This window comes from Xiphias gladius, chromosome 6 (genome assembly GCF_016859285.1).
Source record: "Xiphias gladius isolate SHS-SW01 ecotype Sanya breed wild chromosome 6, ASM1685928v1, whole genome shotgun sequence".
Lineage (NCBI taxonomy): Eukaryota > Metazoa > Chordata > Actinopteri > Istiophoriformes > Xiphiidae > Xiphias > Xiphias gladius.
The window spans coordinates 16,000,309-16,027,168 of NC_053405.1; the positions used below are offsets into that span (position 1 = coordinate 16,000,309).

The following is a 26,860-nucleotide window of genomic DNA, read 5'->3' on the forward strand; positions in this document are numbered from 1 at the left end:
CTATAAACCCCACGAGTACCTAAATCCTTCAGAGAATGCCAGGAATTCAGCTGGAGAAACGATCTCATGGTCCTCAGCAGGACTTTAACCTGCCATCATATGATCATTAAGAGCGCTGGTTATGTAGAGCTGGCACTCGGGAGCAAGGGCAACGCTTTGCCTGGTGCTTTCATAGCGAGGGGGGATGCTGGTCAACATTCTTAATGATTATTGTCAGCATTAGTATCTGGACTTTGTATCATAGAAGAATATTCTCTTTTTTCACTTGCTAAAAGTCAGAGGTACAAAGCCTGGACGACAGCTACCAACTAGGACATTTGTAAGAGGGTTAATATTAAATTTTTTTCCTTTATTTTTTTTGTGAATTTGTTGACTTTGGGGGGAGTTTACATTCTACACTTAAAAACTTACACATGGTGGGTATTTTTTAAGATGATTATTGACGATTATTTTTTGTATTTCAGTACTTTTAGGGCAACAAAATGATAAATGAATCAAGGCTTCGGGCTTCATTTCTCCCCCAAGTTTTATTCCTGGTAGTGTGGAAATTGCTTTGAAACAACATTCAGCCCTCCATATTGTTCAATAAAATTTACAGTAGGCATTTCTGAACCGTTGGTTGTGCTGGAGGAAGTCACAACCTGAGTATTCCTAAAATGCGGAGCACACTATTGGGGATTCGGCCGGTGTTTTTTACTCAAAGGCCCTTCAGCAGGGCTTGTCTGCTGTACATGTAGTGCTTGGACCCGGGTTGTGACAGCGTTATGTATTCTGAGTCTAAGGAAATGTACTCGGCTGTGATACCAGCATTGTTTCTGATAACATGAAGAAGCAGCTCAGCTTCCATGCATCACATATTTGGAACAAGCTTCCAGAAAACCTGAGGTCTGCTCCAACTCTCAGTTCTTTTAGAATTAAGGCTCAAATTAAGGCTCATTTTATTTTTGCCACAGCCTTTTATTAAATATAATTTGGGCATATTCATTCATATCTATAACTGTAGTCTAATGGCGCTGTAATTTACCATCCTTCTTTTTACTCAGTTTTAGTCCAAATTTAACTGATTTTTATCTTCTGTTTGTTTTTATAATGTTTATACATGTCCCTTTATCTCGCCTTTTAATAATAATGATAATAATAATTAGGTTAGCCATATAGACCTATCAAAATCAGCGATTACAAAGTGCTTTACAAAGCGCAGACATAAAGCAATAAAGTAATGAAAGTGAAATTGAAAAATTTAGATCGAATAGTAAAAATCAAATACCATATAGTATATACAGTACACACACACACACACACACACACACACACACACACACACACACATATATATATATATATATAGGCTACTACACAAATACAAATGTACTATGCATCGGCTACTTGTGTTTCTTTTACATTTTTCCCCAATGCCCCTTTCATGTCTTGAATTGCCTTGCTGTTGAAATGTGCCTATACAAATACACTCGCTTTGCCCTGATACCGGTGACGCATCAGAGGTTTTTCTTTTCCGTGTGCGGATCCAAGTGAGAGCGCGGAGCAGAGCCGGCTGGTTAAAACATACAGGGGCAGGTGTTTTTGAATTTTTCGGGTCTTATCCTCGATCGATTCTTGGGTAAAGAATAGAGCAACCTTTTCTCTGTGGTGTTTCTGCCCATTGGACAACAGCGGCAGGAATAGGAGGGGCCAGAGTGAACACTACCCCTGCCTCCGCTCTTCCTCCTCGCTCCGCTCGTTGCTCCGCTGCAGGCTGCGTGGCTCTCTGAGGACAAACCGTGCTACTAACTTTTTTCCCCCCCACATTGTTTTCTTTTCTTTTCTTTCCCCCCCTTTTCCGCCGTCGAACTCAAAGCTCGCGACGCGCGCCGATGGCTCGACCGTTTCCCGGCACTTCAGGACGCGGTGCAGTTTCAAACTCGGGAAGCGGATTCGTCTGAACTGAGCCGGGGCTCCGTACAGGTCGACGACGGAACAAGTTGTAAGCGAGATAAAGGAATCCGGATCAGCCTCGCTCCCGCGGAGGTAAGCATCTAGACGCCCAGTCCTCCCGAAGCATCGACCGCCAAGATCCGTGCTTGTCGGACTTTTCTCCAGCGTCCGAAACGCGAGGAGTTTAGTTACAGGGTGTAACATCGGACCCCGTTTGATGTCGGCTGCGTGTAGCGGGCTGGAGGTCTGCAGGCTGCCGCTGCTGCTAACTTGGGAGGAAAGTTGAGCGCACGCTGAAGTGCTGACCGGAGTTTCACATTTGCTGCACAAAACGAATTGGATTTCACGCTGAGTCCCTCCGCGGAAGTCCGCCGTCCCCCTCTTTCAGCGGGGCTGAATAGCCGACTTAAATTTATCTGCTATGAAACAATGGAGGAACTTCAGCGGAAAATATTTATTTTGTCGTTTTCAAGTTCTGCGCAGTCTTTATGAACCCACCGGGCCACGCCATGATTATTACAAACTAGTAACATTGACGATAAATTGAAATGCGTTAGTAATAGCTTGTTATTACATAATCACGTTTACTAGAAATTGAGTACAGAATGCAATAAAGTGAATCACATTTAAAATTCAGCTTGAACATTTCCACTTCAGAATATCCTCCCACTTGATGCAAAAGCTGCAAGCCGTTTTAAACCCCCTGCAAGATGATCAAAAGAAAGATTGGGTTTTTATCTGTTGCACAGTGGTTACATAATCTTATCCTTTAAGGAGCTGGTCATAGGTGTCACATCTTATGTGGGCTTGAACGATTTGCCTTTTGCACCCTCCTATATGGGAGCCGGCGGAGAAACAGAACAGGCTGGCAGGAATTTATTCGCTCTTGCTGTGGCTGGAGGTGACTCATGGCCCTGAAATGTTTATAGGGGCAGAAAGATGCAATACAGGGCAACACAACCCAGGTGTTGCTTCTTTACCTAACATTAATTTGAGACGGTTGTATTGGGAGCAAGTTAACATAGCTCATTTGTCGTCACAGGTTTGAGAACTGAGTCTTGACATTGATATACACTATGTTTAGCAGTGTAAATCTTCGTGGCACACAGTGTACACACACTGGTTTTCTGTGGGAGTGCTTCTTATCTGATCTCCTTTCATCTCCCTAAAGTCAGAAGTTCATTTCCGGTAACAGTGTGCTGGGTTAAACAGTGAGTCTTGTTTATGGGAGGAATGTTTACGTGTTCACATCAAAAGGAGCGCACTTTCATAAAATCCCTTTATCCTGTCCAACTATCATAAACTGTTGAATTAATCAAATGCAAATGGCTCTCTCCATGTGTGCTTATATTTTTCTTCTTTATATCCTTCTCCAGGTCCACGTCAAGATGTCTGTCAGTAACCACGAAAACAGAAAGTCGCGCTCGAGTTCCGGCTCCATGAATATCCAACTCTTCCACAAGACGTCCCATGCCGACAGCCTGTTGACTCAACTCAACCTGCTGCGCAAACGGAAAGTCTTCACAGATGTTGTCCTGAAGGCCGGAAACCGCTCCTTCCCCTGTCACCGGGCCGTCCTGGCGTCCTGTAGCCGTTACTTTGAGGCCATGTTCAGCGGTGGGCTCAGGGAGAGTCGCGACGCCGAAGTCAACTTCCACGACTCTCTCCATCCGGAGGTGCTGGAGCTCTTGCTTGACTACGCGTACTCGGCCCGCGTCATAATCAACGAGGAAAACGCAGAGTCACTCCTAGAAGCCGGAGACATGCTTCAGTTCCACGACATCAGGGACGCAGCAGCGGAGTTTCTAGAAAAGAACCTCCACCAGTCAAACTGTCTGGGGATGATGCTGCTGTCAGACGCCCATCAGTGTCAGAGACTGTATGAGCTGTCGTGGAGGATGTGCCTGGCCAACTTTGCTACTCTATTCAGGACAGAGGACTTCCTCAGTCTGCCCAGAGACAAAGTCCAGGAGCTAATTCTCAGCGAGGAACTGGAGGTGGAGGATGAGAGCCTTGTGTACGAGGCCGTTATTGACTGGGTTAAGGCAGACATGGAGCGGAGGGACAGCGAGCTGCCCGAGCTGCTGCGCTGTGTCCGCCTGGCGCTGCTCCCTGAAACGTACCTGCTGAAGAACGTGGCTTCAGAGGAGCTGGTGATGTGTCACAAGGTGGGCCGGGAGATTGTTGAAGATGCCGTGCGGTGTAAGATGAGGATCCTCCAGAACGACGGTATTGTAACAGGGTTCTGTGCCCGGCCAAGAAAGGTCAGCCAGGCGCTGCTGCTGCTGGGAGGACAGACCTTCATGTGTGATAAAGTCTACATGATCGACAACAAGACCAAGGAGATCACCCCCAAAACGGACATCCCCAGCCCCAGGAAAGAATGCAGTGCCTGTGCTATTGGTTGCAAGGTATGTATGTGAGATATGCTTCAATATCTGCATTTTCATTTGACGTTAAATAGTTGTACTCAAAGTGCGATTTCTCTGCCTGTCCCTCAGGTGTACGTTACCGGAGGGCGAGGCTCTGAGAACGGAGCCTCCAAAGATGTCTGGGTCTATGACACATTACATGACGAGTGGTCCAAAGCAGCCCCAATGTTGGTAGCCAGATTCGGACATGGTTCTGCGGAGCTCGACCACATGCTGTATGTTGTGGGAGGACACACTTCTCTTGCAGGATCCTTCCCCGCCTCTCCATCTGTGTCTCTCAAACAGGTGGAACAGTACGACCCTCAGACCAATAAATGGACCCTGGTGGCTCCTCTCAGAGAAGGGGTGAGCAACGCTGCCGTCGTTGGTGCCAAAAACAAACTTTTTGCCTTCGGGGGGACCAGTGTCAACAGAGACAAGTATCCCAAGGTGCAGTGCTTTGACCCTTGCCAGAACCGGTGGTCTGTACCGGCCGCCTGTCCGCAGCTGTGGCGATACACAGCCGCAGCTGTAGTTGGCAACCATGTTGTAGTGATCGGCGGCGACACTGAATTCTCCGCCAGCTCTGCTTACCGGTTCAACAGTGAGACGTACCAGTGGTCAAAGTTTGGTGACGTGACAGCCAAACGGATCAGCTGCCACGCCGTGGCGTCAGGAAACAGACTATATGTGGTTGGGGGATACTTTGGGGCTCAGAGGTGTAAGACACTAGACTGTTATGATCCATCGTCAGACTCTTGGGACAGCGTGACCAGTGTGCCCTACTCACTCATTCCCACTGCCTTCGTCAGCACATGGAAGTACCTCTCGGCATAGAGGGACGCGCTGTCTGAGGTTTCTACGGTGAGTAATTGTAGTTTCCTTAAACTGACACAAACAAACAAGAGGTCAATTATATGTGCTATTCATAGTGTCTCTATTGTCACACAATAAATGGGAACCGGCTTCATAGAAACAGGAATATCTTTAATCAGTTTAACCCACACCGTCACTTATTTAACAGAGCCACATGAATGTCAGTTTGAACCGGATGAGGCCAGTTTAAAACCCCTCGCTGTTGTCAGGGTTGCTAGTGGTTACAGTTACACATTATCTAGCTACTATGATGGCTGGGTGTTGGATAAACATGGTGGAAGTCCTGATTTAGAGAGCAGGAGGAATGTCAGCGGTGCTGGTAATTACAGAGGGAGAGCTACGACACAAGACCTGTGTCAGTGACAGGAGCAAGGTGGGGAGGCGGGGGTCAGGCAAGTGGACAGGGTGCTCTGCAGGGCCAGCTCTCTGGGTGCTAACTGACTGCCTATTATGAGTCAGTACCTTTAGAACAGTTGTAAGTTATAAAAGGTGATATGACGCATGGTGTTTAAACATATAGAGGGCTTGGAGCCAGAGGAACACAAGGTTATGGTGAGCTGTACAGGAGAGCCTAAACGTAGCTTGTATCAACCTTTCATGATCACATTATCCTCACACATGTCCTCAAAAAGATACATTCCAGGGTAGACTTATGGATACAAGGACTTATTTTAATTAAAATAATACAACTTTATTCATAGAGAACTTTGCTTAAATGATGTTAATAAAGTGCTTTACAGGATACAGCTTTACAGGAAAACTAACAAAAATGTACTTTAGCACCAAATGTGGTTACAGAAGACAGGGCAATCTGTTCTGCTCGGATCAGTAATCTTATCAGGAATTCAGGAGGGGGGCGAGGTGGGGAAAAAAGGAAGGATCCATGTCAAAGGTACGAAAATATGATCGACTGGAACGTAACATACTATATTGGTGAAGAATTGCTCGACATAAACTGCCTGAAGGAAGGACAGGTGGCAGTTTTCACAGCTTCATGTGAGATAAGAGATGATTAATTTTTCCTGAAGTGTTTTCACTTTAACGCACTTTTTCCGGTGAGGCAGGAGGGATGGAGGGGGTTGTGGATGAAATAAGAGAAGGAAGTACAGTGATATTTTGAAGATTTATGGGTTGTTCTTACATGTGCCCGGAGGTTTGGGGGCTAGTTTTAAGTTTCATGATGAAAGGCCTGTCCTGTGATAGCAATGTAGCATGATAACAGTTCATTGCTACACCAGTCATTGGATTTGCATTTTAAAAAGCTCAGACGCCTGCATCTTTTATTGATGTTTTTGTGGTTTAAACTTTAGCGGAATAACAATATTTCAAAGTAAAACCACGGCCGGGTTTTATTTTGTTGACTACATTCACTGGGCCTCACAAAGCACATATCTGTCCTTATGTAATAAATTTGTGCTGTATGTTCACTGGTTGATTGCAGCCTGTTTGCCACAAAGCTGCTGTCTTATATGAAGGATCACAAACACTGTCACTAAAAGCAAATGTGGGCTTATGCAGCACTTACACTTATTCACTTTCTTGCTGAGAGTTAGATGCGAAGATTGTAAATATATAGGGAATTCATGATCATAGTATGAAAATTTCTGTGGATTGCATCTTTTTCATTGCCGCCTTGCCAGCTTAATTTAAAGTAAAAAGGTCTTCTTAGTTGTTACCAAGAAAAAAAATCCTTCAGTGTGACTAAATAAATAGAATATCTTTGGTATATTGGTCGGTTTCTGTGACTGAAGTTTAGTTAAATTATTCCCCTCTGTTCTGCCAAACAGCTGCTTTTTCCTGTCATGAAAACGTGAGAGTGACTCCAAACAAGCTCCTTTCTATGCTGCCAAAAGGTTTGAAAGTAAAGTTAAGCGGCTGCGAGTGAGAAGCAGAAGGCTTATGTGTGATTTGTCTACAGTAAACAGCTGAATATGATGGAGCTGGGGGCCTAGCATGAAAAGGCTGCTGGTATGAACCACTGTCTCAGTGGTACTCAAGGGTTTTCCGGCCTGATGGAGGCAGACAGGATGGCTATGAAAGATCAAGGCACCGCATCCTTATGAACTCAGTTAAGCAGTTACGGTAGCTACCATCCCGCTGCCAACTGCCTTTAATTACAGCTGACATGGAAAAAGCTCAGATTTCCAACTTGTTAAGCAGGCGTACTACCCGGACGCTGGTTGACTTGGGGCGGCTTGAGAGGAGGAGCGAAGTGGCAGAAATTCAGGGAACAACAAAGTGACACAGAGCAGGACACATTCACACACACGTACACGCAGATATGTACACAAAGAGATGAGGCGATTAAGTGGATAAGACCAGGAGAAGCAAAGCTATATTTTGCACCTTTTGGCAGCTGAGACTAACGCCTTCCTAAAAATACTTTGCTCCCGAGGCTGTCAACTTTCAGCTGGGATCAGAGAGGAAAATAATTTTGTGTGTGTGTGTTTGTTTGTGTTTGTGTTTGTGTTAGTGTGTGTGTGTGTGTGTGTCCCTCCTTTCATGTTTATGATGGGTCTAAAAACCACCAGTCAGCAGTTCAAGTATTCACTAGTAGTATTGTAAGCTTTTACGCAGTTGTGAAACCACTCGTTTTCTACTCATACTTCTCTCTCTCACTCACTCACACACACACACACACACACACACACACACACACACACACACACACACTCCCACACACACAGGGGCAGTCACATTGCTGGCATTGCCTGGCCTTTAAAAAACCAGCCATCCTTACTCTAATTTGGGAGGAATGAAGGTGTGGCCTGCATTCACATTAATAAAGATTTGTTAATGTTGCCTTGTGGTGGAGGCCTTTCAGTTGTCCTGGCACTTTGCGTGGCCTGTATGGGATTACCAGCCTTCCTGCTCTTTTTGTCACCACCTACTCTAGTTTGTAGCCTTGTGCATTTTTCCACCAGATGTGACTAACCACAGACCCCGAGGCCAAACCAGAACCCAGTGTTGATGGAAAAATATTTGTAAACGTTAAATTATTATGGATCCTATTTGTTATGGTCTAGACAGGAGAAGTAAATAGCTTTTTAACATTCTCTAAATTAAAACATAAATAACTAAAGAGATTTAATTTTGTTATTTTGACTTTTTTCTGTGCAATCTTGGCAGTTGGCAACTAGGTTTTAAATGGTAAATTTTAATGTATATTTTGGAGGTAGTACGTCGAAGAGCATCAGGGTGTAATCTGGACTGTTGTTGGTGCCAGACTACAGGCAGACAGGATGTAACCGGAGATCCCTGCACAAAGTTCACCGAACTATAACGGCCCCAGAAATGACTGTTATCTACACTTGAGCCTTTGTTTTCTCTGCCCCCTCTCTCCTTCACCATCCCTCCCTCCTCATCGCCCCTCTCTGCTCCAAAAAGTCACAGACATAAGAAGCATTCTCCTTTTTAACGGCTTCAACTGAAGCACTTATTAGGTGGGCACGGCTCTGTGTGATAGGGTACACCTGGAGAGGTCAGGGGGCCACAGAGGGAGACGTCGGCGGGCTCTCTGCATCCCCAGACAGCTGCTGTAAAATGGAAAGGTCACGGTGGGATCAGGGAGGAGGAGTGCAGAGGCCCCAGCCACTCAGTACTAATGTTTTATTAATGCCTTGCTGTGAGGGCCACCAGGAACACAAGCTGAATGAGGCTTTTATTGTGGCATCTGTGTACAACAACGATCCCACCGCCGTTCTCTCAGACACACACATACACAGTTAAAGTTAGCACGTGCACACCCACACTTCGTCTCCGGTCCCTTGAGTAATCAATCTTCCACATTACTGCTCTCGGCACGGCTGCTTAAATTTGCATAAACCTAATGGAGTTTTTATTGGCCTTTTCTCCACGCTGCGACTAACAAAAAGCAAAAGGGAAAAAGATGCTTAAAATGGCTGTATAATCACCCAGACTAATTTGATTACGCCCTTAAAAAGAGATGAGCTGTCATACAGTTACAGGGGCCTCTTCAGAGAGCCAGCTGGGATGGGACAGAGGGTATCTGCCTGGTAATTAATCTGAATTATGTAATATTTGTGCCCCTGAAGTAGTACCAAAGTGGGACGTATTCAGTCACAGAGATGCTCTTTGTTCCAGCCTTTAACTGGAGTTTCTTCGAGGATTCATCAAAATGTGGTTCAATACCAAGATGCTTGCAGCTCATCCTGGAGTCCTTTATTTGTCCCTCAAAACAATGCAAACTCATGTAAATGAAGTGACTGTGATTCATAGGATGGTCAATACAGTGGAATTCTAGGTGGTCATTAGTAAACATGGCACAGGCCTTGTTGGACACAAGGGACAGATAAAGAAAGAGGACTCAGCCTTGGTTTAGTGTGTTGTGGGTAATTGGGCCTCTAGAATTCGCAGATGGAGTCCAAGGTGCAATAAAACAAAAAAAAACAAAAAAACAAAAAACTGGAGATGAATGTCATGATGCAAATGTCGTCCATTTGCTAATTGTGACCTAGTCCCGTTGTGTGTGTGTGTGTGTGTGTGTGTTTGTGTGTGTGTGTTTGTGTGTGTGTGTGTGTGGGTGGGTGGGTGTGTATGTATTCTTTCACTAGACACTGTGACATTTTAAAACCACAGAAAATCTTGAGATTTGATCTTTATTTTCTTTTGTCAAACTCAATCTGGCATTATTCCCATATGGAGGAGAAGTGATGGGAGCAGACAGACCAAGTCAGGTTAAACCTCTGACTGCCAGATCCAATCACTTCATATAGTCCCCGCCCATCTGTTTGGTCAGCTGAAGGGCACATGGACTCCCTCCATCCCTCACAGCAGCACACTCTGATTACTGCGGTGGAACAGACTGAAGATGCACACACGGGGCATCTGGGCACTTTCTGGGTTATGGTTAATAACCTCGCCACCTGTTGGCATCCCACACTTCTTCACTCGAGACATCTTACTCCCTATTGGCAGGGGGGAGGTCATATCTGTGAAGGTCAATTTGACTAGTTTGGTACACCGAGAAACTAAAAACACAAAGTTTGAATGCAAACCAGGATAAATATGGTATGGTAGTATAATAAGTATAAATATGGTAGTTTTACATATGCGTCAGAGGTGAACAGCGTGGCCGGTACAGCTCAGTGTTGCATATAATTGACCTTGACATGACAGGTAATAATGAGGAGACTCTGAGACAGTCTGGAGCTCATTTCTGATGACAGCAGGGCCCTTGTTGCAGCTGAGGGAGCTGAAGTTTGGCAATGTGGGACATAGATGGTGTTGTTTGATGGATGTACTGATGATGACAGACATATAACCTCTGTGGAATACATTTTGACAGTACAATCTAAGTTTTTCATTCCCCTCTGGACTGTTGATAATTTAAAAAAAAAAGAAGTTCAGTAATGCCCTCAGAGAACTCAGAGGGAAAAAAAAACAGAGAGACCTTTTTGATCTGTATCAAAGGATTTAGGATTCAGAGGCGTGCTCTGAGTCTCAAGAAGGGCAGCCCTTGATCCACGTACATGTACTGTACACACAGAGAGAGCAGCAATGGAAACTTCCATCAGGCCTGCAGTTGCATGTGATAGAGTAAGCCTTGCTACCGGTGCATTACTCAGGCTTTGGTCAGGAAGGGTGAGCAGAGTTAGAGTTGGGTATTGAACTTCAGTAGTTTGTCAGTAAAGATCAAATGTACTGTCAAGTACCCCCCCCCCCAAAAAAAAAAAAAACACAGATTACTCTACAGATTAACCAAATGATATATGTTAATAAATTGGCTTTAGAAGTGCTTGTAGGTGGATTTTGTTACGGTTAGACAGAGCCAGGCTAGCTTTTTCCCCTTGTTTCAAGTCTTTATGCTAAGCTAAGGTAACCGGCTGTTGGCTGTAGTTTTATATTTAACCGAGAAATATGAGAATGTTTCCATCTTCTTATATAACTCTTGGCAGAAAGGAAATATTTCCAAAAATGTTGAAGCATGGCTTTACATACATTTTTTTTGGAAAAAATGTTCATGTTTCTCAAAGTAAGGTGTCGAAACTCAGTCCTAGTTGGTTTCTGCCTAGAGGCCGTTTGACATGGGGGAAGGAGCAATGTTTTTTGTATTTATTTTTATTTGTGTACACGGTAATTCCTCTAGAGGGTTTAATGTACAATCAGATAGTTTTCCTACTTCTGGTTAATCTGAAGCCTTTTTGTAACCTCTTTTTGCCTCCATGTTGTTGTTCCAGTAGCACAGTGCTCTGCCTGTGTACTGTTATGCTCCAGGCAATGTATTCACAACAGTTACAGATGTGTACGGCTCAGTGGAGGCTTCTGTATTATCAGCCGGCTTTGTCGGCCATGGAAATGAGAGCTCATTAGGTTATCCAAACAAGCCCCCAGCAGAGCCTGCCTGTAACTGTCAGCTGCTAGAATAGAGAGAGCACACACATTCTTCATCTGCTCCAGCTGAGTTATCATCAAAAATATGCAAATTAGATGTAAACATCACGTTGGGCCCCCCCCTCCCCCAATAATATCCAGTGGAACATTCCTTCATAACAGCAGGGGAGGAAAACTAAACGCTCAAGTATCTGAGGTTGCAGAGGGAGCCAGAGATGAGTGATTTCAAAGAATCCATCTCAGTGTTTGTAGTAAAAATGGTGCTTAACACATGCAGGAATTTGAACATTGAACCATAAGAAGGCCTCATGCAGTATGAATTGTGTCTGGACAAAGCAGATGGGCAGAGGGTTTTGGAATATGTATTTTATCTGAGTCCAGAGAAGCTTATCTTTACAGAGCGGGGTCCTCTCCACTGCCACCCTCAGATATTTATTACCTAGCGACATAAATGGCTTGAGCAGCTTAATCCCACATGCCAGGAGGACTTTGGTGAAATAACGCCCCGTCCTGAGGCATTATTAACGCTACGTTGCTAACCCTGATAGAATGGCATGGTGATAAGCTGATGTGTAGCTCGGAGGACCCAAGTCTCTGCATTCCACTGCGCTCCCAGGGAATGTCCAGGCCGCCCCTCTGGTCATGGGGTCGGTCCTCAGACAACAGCAGCTCCTCCGAGTTCACAGGACCTAATCATTAATCTCCCTCTGTCTCTTTCCCCAGATCGGCTGTGGTGCCTGGTATGCAGTCTCGCGTCGCTGGCTGCAGAGAGGAGGAGGAGGTGGAGGAAGAGGAAGGTTTTGTGTATTCCTGCCGTGGCTCCATCCAGCCTGATTCACATTATCTTCATCTGCAGAGGAGCGAAGGCCTGAGCCCTGGAAACGGCCAAGAGACTGGAAGTCTGCAGCTTCTTTCCACCTGATCTGTTTACTCGCCGTTCTTGTGTAACTTTCCCATGTAGCCACAAGCCTGAGCTGGACTCGTTGCCATGTATACTGCAGGGACTTCACAGACCGATAGCACAGATGTGTGCTCTGGGCATCTGCCTCAGATTTCCAGACTCCTGGGTCAAATAAGCTACTGTGACTGTATCAGCCCTGCACTGCTCAACTAACTCACTCCATCATCAAACTCCATCATCTCACCGGTAGATTACCAGTTTAACAGACTCTGAAAGGACTCATTAGTGTCTCTCACTGACGTGTTGTTTCACAGTGAACTAAAGAGGAAAGTCAGCTGTCCTTTGTTGTGGTTCTTCTCCCCTCCTGGCACTGGGCATTTACTCAGGTGTAATTTATTTGGACTGCTGATAGACTGAATTAGACCTTCGCTCTGCCAGGCATATGGGGAACTAGAGAAGACATTTGGGGAAGTGTATGATTTTGTGCACAGAAACAATCTTCCTGTCTGTATTTTTAGATGTTGGACTTGGGCTTCCCTCAATTTTGGTGAGCTAAATTTGTATCTTCCTCCTCATATACAAGCTCGCAAGACAGAATGTGTCCCATTACGGCTGAAGAAGATACTTTTCTGTTTCAAGTTGTTATTTCAAACTATGATTTTGTCATTTTTTTTTGTTTTGTGTCTCAGGGTTATGTATGGTTTTGCCTGTATGTGTGCAAGGAAGAGTAACCTTTTTGTTTTATGTCTTTTCTGTTCTGAATACTTTTCTTGTGAATGTACTAGTTTTGTGATAAACAATTTTACAGAACTCTCTCATTTTAGAATACATTCTTACATTGTGAAAATATATGATCACTCTTAATAGCAGTGGTCATACTTAAAACATAAATATTGCCAAAACCTGAATAGCTAACCTTAGTGTTATTTTGGATTTAAATAACGAAAGCTAGGTGTTTCCACAGTAGGTAACTCTGTAGCTATAATATTTGAGTATCTTTAATGGAAGTCTTTTGTGTGTCTACTTTGTATATTTTCTTTGTATTTAATTCGTAGAAGCTTTTGATTTGCACAGTTTGTACAAAGAAATCTCTTAATGGTCTTAATTTTTGTATTTGGTCTTAAGCCAGCTTGGTTAGTGTGAATAATCAAATCCTTTTTGTAGCACATAATTGAGTCATGTCTCTCTCAACAATCTATATTTCTGTGCAGTTTTCCAATATATCAAATATACTGGTATATTAAGCTATTACTGATACACCATCTATTACTTCATGTTCTACAGCTCCTAACTTGTCAATAAATGTCATCTTGTTGAAAAGAGATTTCGTTGTTTGTCCTCTGTTTTGCAGGGAAGGACTGGAATTTGTCAGCTGTGTCATTAAAACAGCGTGGTCAGCCAGATAATCACACAGGTACTCTTCACGTGCCTCGAATAGTTTCCAAATGCAGGTTAGGAGTGGTTTTGGTATTTACCAGGAACACCCATCTCCTTCCTCCTGTGTGTCCATGCAGTCTCTGTCTTATAAAGCCCCCTTGTCAGAGCGATATCACACATTCTGGTGATGTGGTATGTGAAGTGCTTGTGAAGCCTCTGATGCCCTGGCACTCACCATGTAAAATGTGCACACACATTATAACCCTCAAAGCCTGAGGAATGTGCTAATTATGCTCAGCGTCAGTCAGGTGATGCTCCTCCATACCTCTCATTCTGCAGCGGCAGAGTCTACGTGAGAAGACAGCGCCGTCCAGGGTGGGCGTTGTGTGGGAATATGTGTGGTTGGCACGCTTTTGCAGAGTGGCAGGGAGGAGAACCAGAGAGGAATGTACCCACACTCAGATTCTGGGAGGTGGCTCTTAATGTGCTTCCTGGAGGCTCGAAGTTTGAAGATGTTGGTGACGTCTTTGCTACTGAGCCATTATTGCTGCGGTGTTTAAACGATCCTCCTCCATTTTGAAATCAGACATCAAATGTTGCCTGTTTCTTTGGATTTCAGTAGCTTGTGGAATACTTCAACTTCCAAATTCTTCATCTATTCATTTCAAAGCAAAGTGATGTCTTGGTTGTCAGAGCATCTGCCACTCAGAAGATGGGGCAACCGATGATTTAAACACCACCTGTTCTTTGAATTCTGTCCTTGACCTTGGAAACAGTAAACTGACAACAGCAGATCATTAGTAGGGTAAAACTAACCATGATCTCACAACCATGATCATGTTCCTTATTATGGGGTGAACTATCCAAGACTTGGTGACTTCATTAAACACTGTCGAAAAAGCCTGTAAGTGGACCTTGAGTTAAATTGGCTCACGCCAAATGGACTCCACAGTGCTACTACCCATGGTAGTGTAATGGCTGAAAAATTAATATTGCTGTATTTGAGAACATGTTACATGGCTGTTTTGTGGACAAAATATGGTTTGAACAATGCTGACTGACAGTACACCTGAAGGCTCATGAAACACTAACACCTGCCCAGATAGATGTAAACTTGGCCTTGATGGCAGAAATAAAAAATAAAGCTCATTTGCGGACTCACACAATAACTCTCTTCTTCCTCACCTTTGTTATCCTTCTGTTCAGTCCTTGCACACTCAGCAGCCGTCTCCATTTCCACTTACCACTCTGTCTTGGTGGAGATGATATGAGTTGCCTTGATGATGTCAGAGGAATATTGATGGATCAACACATATATCAGTGTGTCGTGCGTGCGTGTGTGCGTGTGCACGTCTGTGTGTCGGATAGCGAGAAAGCGAGAGTGAGGAAAACAGAAGGATGACAAGTCACGAGGGAAAGAGCCTACTGAATGTTTTGCAAGTTGTTTGCAAGTTGTGCTCTAAGTGATTTGAATATCAAATTAACACATCCTCAGATATGTTGAGTGCTGTAACATCATGTCCTAAATATTTTAAGAAAGGGTGCAATGTTCTAAATGTCTACAAGTTTAATTGACAGAAAATTTTCCAGACAAAATTCTCTGTGCCCCATATACACAAACTTGTTTCCCTGCAAAAATCACATGACTTGTTTGATAAATTGAATAAAAGCTTTAAGGGATGCCCTTAAACAAACAGTTCAATGAAATTGTGCCGCAGCATTGTTAAATCTTTTCAAAGCCAATCGAAAAAACTTCAAAGCAAGCTCTTAATTGGACGTAAACAAGCTGTGTCCAGTCAAGCATGTGGACATGTTTGTGCCAGTGTGGGTACAGGGATTCATCAAAGGTTAATTTATGGATTTTTTAATACAATGCAGACGTGCATAAAAAGATGAAACACCCTTCTCTGAAAAGGAGACCTGGCACTGGACAGCAGGATGAGCAGGACGGTCAATGGCTCCTATTGTGATGCAAAATGTGCAAACCGGGCAATTTCAAACAGATCTTGCCAACGACACAATTAAACTACGGTGAATAAATAGACATTTGAAAGTCGGTTGGAGACAAAAGAACCTCAGAGGCTGCCAAATCAAAAAAAAAAAAAAAAAATGGAGGGAGGGAGGGAGGAGAATAAAGGGAGAGAAAGAGGACAAACTGCCATAACGATCTGGATCCTGGACTGAAGGATATTTAGGGTGTCTGTGCATGTGGGTGTGTCTGTGTGCTTTTGTGTGAATATTAAGTTATGCTTAATGTGTATTTGTGTCTGTGTTGGTGTGTTTGTTTTGTGTGTGTGTGTGTGTGTGTGTGTGTGTGTGTGTGTGTGTGTGTGTGTGTGTGTGTGTGTGTGTGTGTGTATGCACGAGGTGGGGGAGGAGCACTTGCGGCTTCTTGTTAACCCATAAGAAAGGAGGCAGCGAGGTGGAACGGACAGGGACGTTGCACTCTGCCGCTCCACCCAAATATCGGCGTGTGTCTGCTGGCCTGAGACCCCCAGCGGGGGCCTCTGCCTGCCCTGGGCGAGGACAAAGACGCCTTGTTGAGGCCAGAATCGACCTCCTCTCACCTTCCCCAGGGGGTCTGGAGGATGGCCCTGCAAGCTGGTTAGGGAAACCTCAAAGTGGACGGCCAGATCAATATTTACCTTCTGGCCAAATCAGATTTGATCTGACAGATCTGCACAAACCTGCAATTACTTCTGAATCTTAAAACACTATATCAAGATAAATAAAGTCAGCTAAATCTGGTAACATAGTCTTTTGTTTTTTACTCTACTGTAGAAGCATTCATCAAATTGTATTAATGCTAAAGCATCATTTTCTTTTCCGGGTAATAATTAAGAAAATATTTGAATTGCCACCACCAGGTATGAAGATGAGCTGTAACATTTATGTTGTGTAGGTATCTGTGGCAGACGGATGAGGAGTGTGTGTATGGTACAGGCTTGAGTGTGTGTGTTCTAGAGTTGAAATACCACCAGGAGCAACATCTTAAAAACTGTCTGAGAGGAGACTTCACTCCTTCACGTCTTCACTTCTTCCTGCTCTTACATAAGTCTCCCCGGTTGCAAAACTCTGTAAGCAAACACCAGCCTTCCCCTCATATATTGTCTTTCTCTCTCTGTCCCACTTTCAAATTAAGTTAGTTTCATTGTACTTTATTGGCATGAATACATAGAAAATCACCACAAGCATGTCCAAGTCTTCAAGAATAAATAATTACTGAACAATGTTGTCCCCCTTCTCTCTGTGTCTATGCTGGGGGTGGAGTTGAATGTGTCTCTGCACCCCCCCCGCTTTGGCTGTTGGCATCGTTGCTGGCAGCAGCTCTGAGGTTTCAGAGCTGACTGGGTAAGCAAATAAGGAGTAAACAGAGTGTGAGACAGACAGACAGACAGCCAGAGAGACAGCCTAACCACTGGAGCGAATGCAGGAGTTGTCTCCTCTCTGCTGGCTGAGCAGGAAGTGTGTGTGTGTGTGTGTGTGAGGGGGACTCAGGAGCTTGACAGGTCGGCTAACACCAAGAGGAAAGAGTGACCTGAAAACTCTCGCATTAAATCTGCACCTATAATCAAAGCCTTCTCTGCAGACTGAGCTTTGCACAGTGTTGTGACCCTGGAATTGGATTTTCTATCATAGTATAGTGCCACTGTGAGATACTGTTATGTTACAGACCTAAAGAAATCCTCAAAGAGTCTTCACAAACAAGCAAGACTATAAACTGCAGTTATCTTAACATTAAACACGTAAGAGCCATCACATTATGCTTGTTAGTCGTTTGATTTTGCTTTGATTTCAAACACAGTCTGTTATGTGACATAGCAACTATCATCACTCTTCTATGAAAACCATGTACTTCTTAAGTGTAAACTTCTCATGAAAAGCAGTTGTGTTTTCAGACAATCCGGTGGTTTTTAAACGGTTTATTTAGTTTATGAGGTACGAAATTTCTTTAACCCTAATCCCTCAATTTATCTGAAAAATTCCGAATCAACAAAATTGGAGATATATTGTTTTCACGGGAAAGCGACGCTCTGGCTCTGTATGTTAATATGTTAATTTCTGTATATTATTATACACTCAGTGTTGATTTTATTAAGTGCACCTGTGCAGTTTAAACCAGTCCAATACAATTGCCATAAAGTCTATTTTTATGATGCCTATACTGTTCAGGTTTTGTGTACGTTGTCATAGAATTGTTAATTCATTTGTATGTTGTAGCCTTGAGGTCATCGTTAGGGATGTGTTGCACTGGACTGCATTATATTGAGAGGTGTTTCTCTAACTGCACATTATAAACTTCTTAAGGTCAGGCCTTATGGCAGGGCTGTTGTATTGGATTGCAGTAGATTGCTTTGTATAGGTGTACCCAAAAACTGGCCACTGAGTGTAACTGTACACCTATTGTAGTACCCACTGTATACCCTCGACAGTATTTGTGTAGTTTCCCTGCTAAGCTCTGCACGAATACAGAGGCAAAACCTTTACGCCGCAATAACTTAAAATATGGGCAAATAGATGATGAATAGCTGAGTTAAATCCCTCTCAAAACTAAGCTCCGTTATTACAAGAGGCCTTACTATAAAAATACTGTGTTGCCATTATAACCTGACACAGAGGTGTGAAATTGCAATCAGTGTGGATTACATTTTCTGCAGACTTGCTCCAACAACATTTGAGTCTCTCTCTGTTGTCTCTCTCTTTCTCTCTCTCCACCGGATTAATTTCACGGCTTCTATTTTTTAGCGTCTGTGCAGTGAAGACCTGTGGCTTCGACAAAGGGAGAGAGAGAGAGAGAAATGTGAGCATTGTGACAGGAGAGCGCTTTCAGACTTGCCAGGATTCGGCCACAGTAATAGCTGTTTACACAATGGAATAATTACCCAGTAAATTACAGGGGGGAAGAAAAGGAGAGAGGAGAGGGGAGGAGAGGAGAGGAGAGGAGAGGAGAGGAGACAAACTTTCTGGTTCTGGCAGGCAAACAATGGATCTGACAGTCAAAGAGTTGATTATTCAGCATTCAGGCCTTTAATGAGTTCAGTTTCTATGTGTTTGCTGCATTGCACTCACACTCAAGCTCAAACACATCCAGCCATTTTACTGCTATTTGCCCACAGATTCCAATTCCAAGTTGCCCATAATGAGAACAGGAAAGCTTGTTTTCTTTTCCTGTTGATGGAACAAGCCCACAATCAGAATTTTAAATTTCGGGTACTTTCCATGTCTACTTCCCCGAACCCTAGGTTGGGAATCACTGGACTAAACTACCTAACTCTAAGGGAGATAAAAATAGCTGCACCTTAACAAACGTCTGATACTTACATATATTCTGCTGATAATACTGCTATAGGTTAGATAATGAATGCAGGACTTTGACTTATAATGGAATATTTCTGCATTGTTTTAGTCAAACAAAGGATCTGAGTACTTCTTCCATCAACGCCCACAATAGATGCTGTAGTTGAATGCTTGACTGACAAATGGCATTTTTAAGATGCCTCTCCCCTCCCATGTTTTCTCCCTCTTACAAACAGAGGTGGGAGGACCATCTGAAATATGCACTTTGGCAGAAGATCCTTTGTGATCTCCCATCACGTCACAAAGTCAACTCAAGGACAGTTTCATTCACCGGAAAAGTACACAAAGGCTTCGTCCACTGACCGTAGCCAATGAGCAGCGACTGTGGGCAGAGCAGACATGACCTAGCGGACATTCCAGGCAAGCCTGGCATACTTGGATTCATGTGGTGCAAAAAGATACATTTCTCTTTGTCTGTGTCTGCGCCCTTTGTTCTATCAAAGGAGCTGAGATTTTTTTTTTTTTCATTTAATTGCCACTTCCTCTGACTCTCATTAATAAAACAGAGATTAATTCCCAGTTGGGTTGGGGTGAGGCTCAAAGATGGGGGGTTGCTATAGCTTGGGGTGGCATGGTGGGGTTTCACATGTTGCCAGAGATGACACATTTACACAAACACTCACGTACACACACACACACACACACACACACTGTTACAAAGCCCCCTTGCCTCTCCAATCAAAAGCTTCTTTCTGCATGGAGGAAAAAAAAAACTTCAAAAGCATCGTCTACAGCCTGATGAGAAGGCCTCTGAGCTGGAGTGTGGCAGATGTGAACCCGCCCTATGGCACATATACACACTTGCCGATAGACAAACCAAACAGAATTATGAAAATAAGCCAAATGCGCACGCGCGCGCGTGTGTGTGTGTGTGTTTGAGGCGACCCCTTCTGTTGCACCGTGTCTGGCTGACCACTTCAGATGAGATGTGACACTGAGGATGAAAAGTACAATAGAGAGATACTCGGACGTGTCAGCAGCATCTGTCTCTGTCTGGGGCTGACGTGTGTCGTCCTCCCTCCTCATTCAGACCAGAGCACTGTGGCTTATACAAAACTAATGAAGCAGACGCATGCTGTATTAACACACACACTCATGCATGCACGCACACATATAAAGACAGACAAGGGAGTGTAGTGCTCTGATTGAACGTAGGGGGGACGGTGCCATGTGGCTGCACCGTGACCAGCATCTCATCTCAGATTCCTCTTATTCCCCCAAGAGCCTCACTCTGCTTTTGATACACAGAAAATGAGACCCCAGTACAGAGGAAAGGCTCAGCAGAGGTGGGTCACTGCAAACACTTGCAAGCAAGAGCAAAACACTGAATGATTTATGATAAAACAGTAGTGAGAAGCTGATTCCACGCAAGGTGTATTGCTCAGGATTGTAACTGTTTGGTCCTATCAAAGAAGGCAAATGCCGGACCGCTGTGCTCTGATTGGCTGACAGATGCCGTTTCCCCGAGAGCCCAGGGAAGGATAATTAAAAGAAAGGCAGAAAGAGAGGAGGAGTAACAGATATATCTTAAAAAAACAGAGATAGAGGAGAAGGAAATGAGACAGGAAGAGATTTGCTGTGTTTGAACAATAGGGCAGTCTTCCTTTGTTTGTGGTGGAACAGGCTCTTGTGCAACATCAGAAGATGACTGAGCTTTAATTGGAGCTCGTGTCGCATTATCATATTATCCTACTTAATGCACTTAAACACTCTGCCAAGAATCTTTGACATGTTAATGGTCTGAAATAAGAGCCACGGATAAAAAAAGAAAAAGAAATACATACTGTATGTGTGCTTGGGTGGGTGTATTTACAGTATGCTGTGCATGTGTATGCGCACCCAAGAGTGATTTCACTGGGTTGGCAAATAGTTTCTCCTCCTTTGCATAAGTTAAGTTTCTTCCTCAGAGGTGATGAGAACCTTGGCAGATGACTGAAGGCTTTTAACAGTGAATCAGAGGCACTATGCACGTGTGTGTGTGTGTTTGAGGCGACCCCTTCTGTTGCACCGTGTCTGGCTGACCACTTCAGATGAGATGTGACACTGAGGATGAAAAGTACAATAGAGAGATACTCGGACGTGTCAGCAGCATCTGTCTCTGTCTGGGGCTGACGTGTGTCGTCCTCCCTCCTCATTCAGACCAGAGCACTGTGGCTTATACAAAACTAATGAAGCAGACGCACGCTGTATTAACACACACACTCATGCATGCACGCACACATATAAAGACAGACAAGGGAGTGTAGTGCTCTGATTGAACGTAGGGGGGACGGTGCCATGTGGCTGCACCGTGACCAGCATCTCATTTCAGATTCCTCTTATTCCCCCAAGAGCCTCACTCTGCTTTTGATACACAGAAAATGAGACCCCAGTCCAGAGGAAAGGCTCAGCAGAGGTGGGTCACTGCAAACACTTGCAAGCAAGAGCAAAACACTGAATGATTTATGATAAAACAGTAGTGAGAAGCTGATTCCACGCAAGGTGTATTGCTCAGGATTGTAACTGTTTGGTCCTATCAAAGAAGGCAAATGCCGGACCGCTGTGCTCTGATTGGCTGACAGATGCCGTTTCCCCGAGAGCCCAGGGAAGGATAATTAAAAGAAAGACAGAAAGAGAGGAGGAGTAACAGATATATCTTAAAAAAACAGAGATAGAGGAGAAGGAAATGAGACAGGAAGAGATTTGCTGTGTTTGAACAATAGGGCAGTCTTCCTTTGTTTGTGGTGGAACAGGCTCTTGTGCAACATCAGAAGATGACTGAGCTTTAATTGGAGCTCGTGTCGCATTATCATATTATCCTACTTAATGCACTTAAACACTCTGCCAAGAATCTTTGACATGTTAATGGTCTGAAATAAGAGCCACGGATAAAAAAAGAAAAAGAAATACATACTGTATGTGTGCTTGGGTGGGTGTATTTACAGTATGCTGTGCATGTGTATGCGCACCCAAGAGTGATTTCACTGGGTTGGCAAATAGTTTCTCCTCCTTTGCATAAGTTAAGTTTCTTCCTCAGAGGTGATGAGAACCTTGGCAGATGACTGAAGGCTTTTAACAGTGAATCAGAGGCACTATGCACGTGTGTGTGTGTGTGTGTGTGTGTGTGTGTGTGTGTGTGTGTGTGTGTGTGTGTGTGTGTATGTGTGGGTTATTAGAGATCTCTGTCTGTAATACTGGAGCTCATTGTTATCTGGCAAGAAAGAAACACACCACATTAAATTTTAAATCCTCGCTACACAACCTTCTTTCTACCTGTCTTTACATTCTTTCAGCTGCTCTCATATGCTACCAACTGGTGCCAGTGGTGGAATGTACCCAAGTACATTTACTCAAGCGCTGTACTTATTTACAAATTTCATACACTTACCATTACATGCTACTTTATACCGCGACTCCACTACAATTAAATTTAGAGTGATGTGTTGGACTTTTTATTCAACTACATTTATTTCTCAGTTTTAGTTACTGGTTATTTTTGGATAATAAGATTTTACATACAAAGATCAACTTAATATCAACTTAAATTAACATTAAAATTTGATGCATTGTATAAAAAGTAGTTAAAATGAGCTCCAACTTAACCAGTTACGACACTAAAACTACACATTAATACGTTGGAAGTGATGATCCAGTAGTGTTTCATTTGGTTAAAAGCATTAATAACGTTTGTTTATTGTTGGTTTTTAGCACCCAAAGCACTTGTTTAAGGTTGGGTACGGATGTTTTTTCTTAATTAAATATAGAAAAAGTCAGCCCTGGGTTGAGGCATGAGACATATTGTGTTTTCTTTATTAATATTTAACTCGAACCACGATCTTCTAACTTTAACCAAAGTGCCTTTGTTGCCTAAACCTAACCACCAACCATCCACCCTGACCACCATCAATTCGACCCGTGTGTGGTACATGAACATACCACTTTGTTTAATATAGAGAAAAACATTGTTGGGTGACCCAGTCCAATAGCAGTTTTGTTTCTTGCACAACAACTTTGGCAAAACAAATGAGTAATAAATCCACATAGTTTGTAGGAGACAGGGTTGGGTACACAGGGAAATAGTTACAAATGACCCATGGCACACTTGGATCAAAGTCGGGGGGGGGCATTTTTACTCACATGTTGAGAGTTTACACTGATTTTTGCAGTGTTTTAGATCACAGGCTTGCTTTTTGAGACCTTTGGGTCGAGTCTTACGTGCAGCGGTTATGATGGAAGTCTAATTTTGGGCTTCTGAAGTGTTTCTGCCCTGCCTTTCTTTTTGCATTTGTGTTGGGTTTATGCTGTTGTCTTTAGTGAACAATAAAGACATGTCTGTTTTTACCCTTGTGAAATAAGATGAACAAATTTTCAACTTCTATTCATTTCAATTTCTTTCTTTCTGCACACTGGCACACAAACCCACCAAGCTTTGTGTTATTCTGGTATTTGGTGTCACAGCAGTTAGTGGCCTTTTGGGCTTTTGGCAGCGTCTTCTGGTCTCCACTCCCCCACTCCTCCCTCCTCCCTCCTCCCCTCATCAACAGTGGCCAGACAGCCATCCAACCCTGCCAGCTCTGGGGGGAGGCTGGCGACTGCTCCGTTCCAGCTCCTAAATCAGAGACTGTGTTTAGATCTCCCCTGTAGAGCGGCGCTTGTGATGAGCTCTGCTGCGCTCCGCTCTTCCAAGATGAAAGAAGGAAGCGTTGAAGAAGCTTCACGCACTTATACTCACCCCAGTTTGTCCATTTAGAGCTGAGTTAGGATCTTTCTGGTTTAGCAGCCTGCCTAAATTCTCCCCCTTTCTCCTCCATCAGCTGATGTTACATTATAAAAAGACTATCAGGGACAAATAATGTTGTGGTGGTTTTGAAGAAGCAGAAGCACTCAAGGAAAATATCAAAGCACACAGATATAGAACACAAACCCATCTAATTTAGACAAAGACGGCAACTTTCCTTTTCTTTTGATGATGTTGAAAGGCTTGGACTGGACTGAAGTGCACCACCTCAAGCTACATTCTTTGCAAGGGACAACAAATCCTCACAGAGAGCTATTCAACATAATACAGAGAAGTTTAAGTGCACCATCAACAAAAGTGCATCTGCTTTACCTAAAGCTCCATTTTACTAGCTTTAGATTCACTTCATTATCACTATCTGGATTTAAGGGCTTCCTGCAGGCTTTTTTGTCCCCTTATACATTTGATATACATGTATTTGAACATTTTTTCCACTTTGCATTTCCATTTTCTTGAAAGCAGTACACATATTCCCCAATGTTTGGCACAGACTTTCAGAAACATCTTTGATGATGATAAAGTAACTTTTACACAAAGCTCCTGTTGAGTCTTTCCAGTGCGAAACTGAGGAAATTGAATTGCCCGTGTCTTCACAGTGGATTTGGAAGAGGGTTTTCCGTGCCAGCTGCCAGGAAGCTATTTGTAGTGGCACAACTAGAGTTTGAATTTAGGTACCAGAAATGTGTGTGAGTGTGCGGTTGTGTGTGTATTAGAGAAGTTCTTTCTACTTCTCTGAAAATGCCACAGAGACCTCCCACACTGCATCTGCCCTGAACAATACTGCATCCTGAAACACAGATTGAAAGTGCTTAAAGCTGTGGACAGGACTTGAATTTAACTGATATTGCTAATTATTATACAGACAGAGAATCACCTCATCAAATGTTGAGGGGGTCATTATTGGTGGTTAAATAACCGGACTGACTATGGGCTTTATATAAATGGTATATCCTGTGAGTTCAAGAGCAGTGAATTCTTCATTTTTTTTAACACTTTCTTAAAGAAACAGTCAACATTTTGGGAAATACACTCACACATATTTCCCAAAATATCAAACTATTCCTTTAATCTTGGACTAAATATTGTTTTGCAATCAAAAATAGATTTGTCTCAGTGAAACTCAATGAGAACCAAATGTGTTTAATCTTCTCGGGAGCATGGCGATCTATCACAATGGTGCCATTCATCACTTCCTGACGCAGTGTAATCAGCACACGGGCACATGGGAATAAAACTGGTCAGTCACCGGGCTACTGCTGACTACAGAGTGCTAATTCTGTGAGCACAAGGGGCAAGTCAGCACAGAGCACACTTCCTTTCTAATCCGTCTACCCCTTTCAATTCACCTGGGGCATCTCTTCTGGCAGAACAATAGCCATCCACCTGATCTGATTTCTACCTGGCATAACCATTTCTCTGTGGAGACCTTTTCACTGTTGCCTCCCTCACAGGGACTTCCTTTGTTGATGCAAGATGGAAGATCAGTTGAGCAGGTGGGGGGAACAATGATTCTCATTCATCCAAAGCAAAACTCTGAGCCAGGCAGCATGAAATCACTCCGAGTTTACATTTCAGACTTTACAAGCCTTGAGAAATATCTAGTGTCCAAGGAGACATACACTGATGTAAATACACAAAGTTGTTGCAGGCCCCGAACCTTTACTGCTCTTTATCTATCACTGATAACAGCTACAACCTGAAGAAAAATCAAAATGCTTTATCTTTTCTGGCATATACCACAGCCTGCCCAGGGGCTTATGTAAACTGAGTTTTAACGCAGCCTTGGCCGAGAGACATGTTTTACTGCCCGCTATCTTTCTGAAATTAACTTGGGTGTCAGAAAAGGGGACAGATAGAGTCCGCTTTGTGTCTTTTCAACAAGAGGATCTTTGTGTCAGCCAGGAGCAATGAAACAACACTCAGATAAGCAGCCATCAATCGCATTCCTTCATAACATCACTTGCAATAACAGCAAGCTTTAGGTTGCCAAGCATGAAGTCTGGTTTAGAAACATTGCTGGCGTAGGTTACAAGTAGTTGTTCCCAACCTAGAGGTCCACACAAGAGTTTGCAAGAAGATTAACAAGATACCAAAACAGAAAAAAAATATTTTTGTCGCACATAATCCTTTTTTTCTTTCCTTTTAGACATTTCTCTAATTTTTGCTTTTTTAGCCATGCTAGCAGTGTGGGTCCATGACATTGTCAGTCGGTCAGTCCACAACTTTTCTCCAGACTGAAATAGCTCCACAGCTATTTGATGGATAGCGATGAAATCTCGAACAGCCATTCACCCAGACCTGGTATCTTACTGACTGTGGTGATCCCCTGACTCCACAAGCTCCACCATTTGTGGCTTGAATGGAAATGTCTCAACAACTATTGGTCGGATTTATATGACGTTTGGACAATAGCATGTTGACATTATCATTTAGCTCAAGGCACCACTATGCTAAGATAAGGCTGGCAAAATTCTATATCTTTGTTATTGTCAACGTATCCAATGAAAAGACCAAAACCAACAATATCAACATGCCTGTCTGTGGCACTCAGCCCCAAGCTCATTTGTTGCTACTGAAGACATAAATCTTTAAAAATGGGTTACAAATAGTATAGTTTCTTTTTTTTTTTCTTTTAAAAAAAGGCTTGATAATTTCCTAAAACAGCTGGGCAATGTACTTAGTTATGAAATGTTACTCAAACAGAAATATCAAGTGTACTTTGGGGGATTATTTTCAGCCGTACACATTCAGTGCTATTGTGAGTACTTACGGCAGCAGGTCGGAGTATGTGGGATTGACTAAAAAGCAAACATACAGTGCTCGTATTCATCATAATGAAGGAACAATGATGCCCAGTGCATCAGTGTGGCTCGT

General features: G+C 43.4%; 1 protein-coding gene across 1 annotated transcript; it reads left to right on the top strand.

Annotated features, from left to right (window-relative positions):
• The first annotated feature begins 1,801 nt into the window (after positions 1-1,801).
• enc3 (ectodermal-neural cortex 3) lies at positions 1,802-13,763 on the top strand. Its single transcript, XM_040129805.1, has 4 exons — positions 1,802-2,025; positions 3,309-4,343; positions 4,434-5,207; positions 12,297-13,763. Exons 2-3 carry the CDS (start codon positions 3,321-3,323, stop codon positions 5,178-5,180), a joined length of 1,770 nt encoding a protein of 589 aa, XP_039985739.1. The 5' UTR covers positions 1,802-2,025; positions 3,309-3,320; the 3' UTR covers positions 5,181-5,207; positions 12,297-13,763.
• The last annotated feature ends 13,097 nt before the right edge of the window (positions 13,764-26,860 follow it).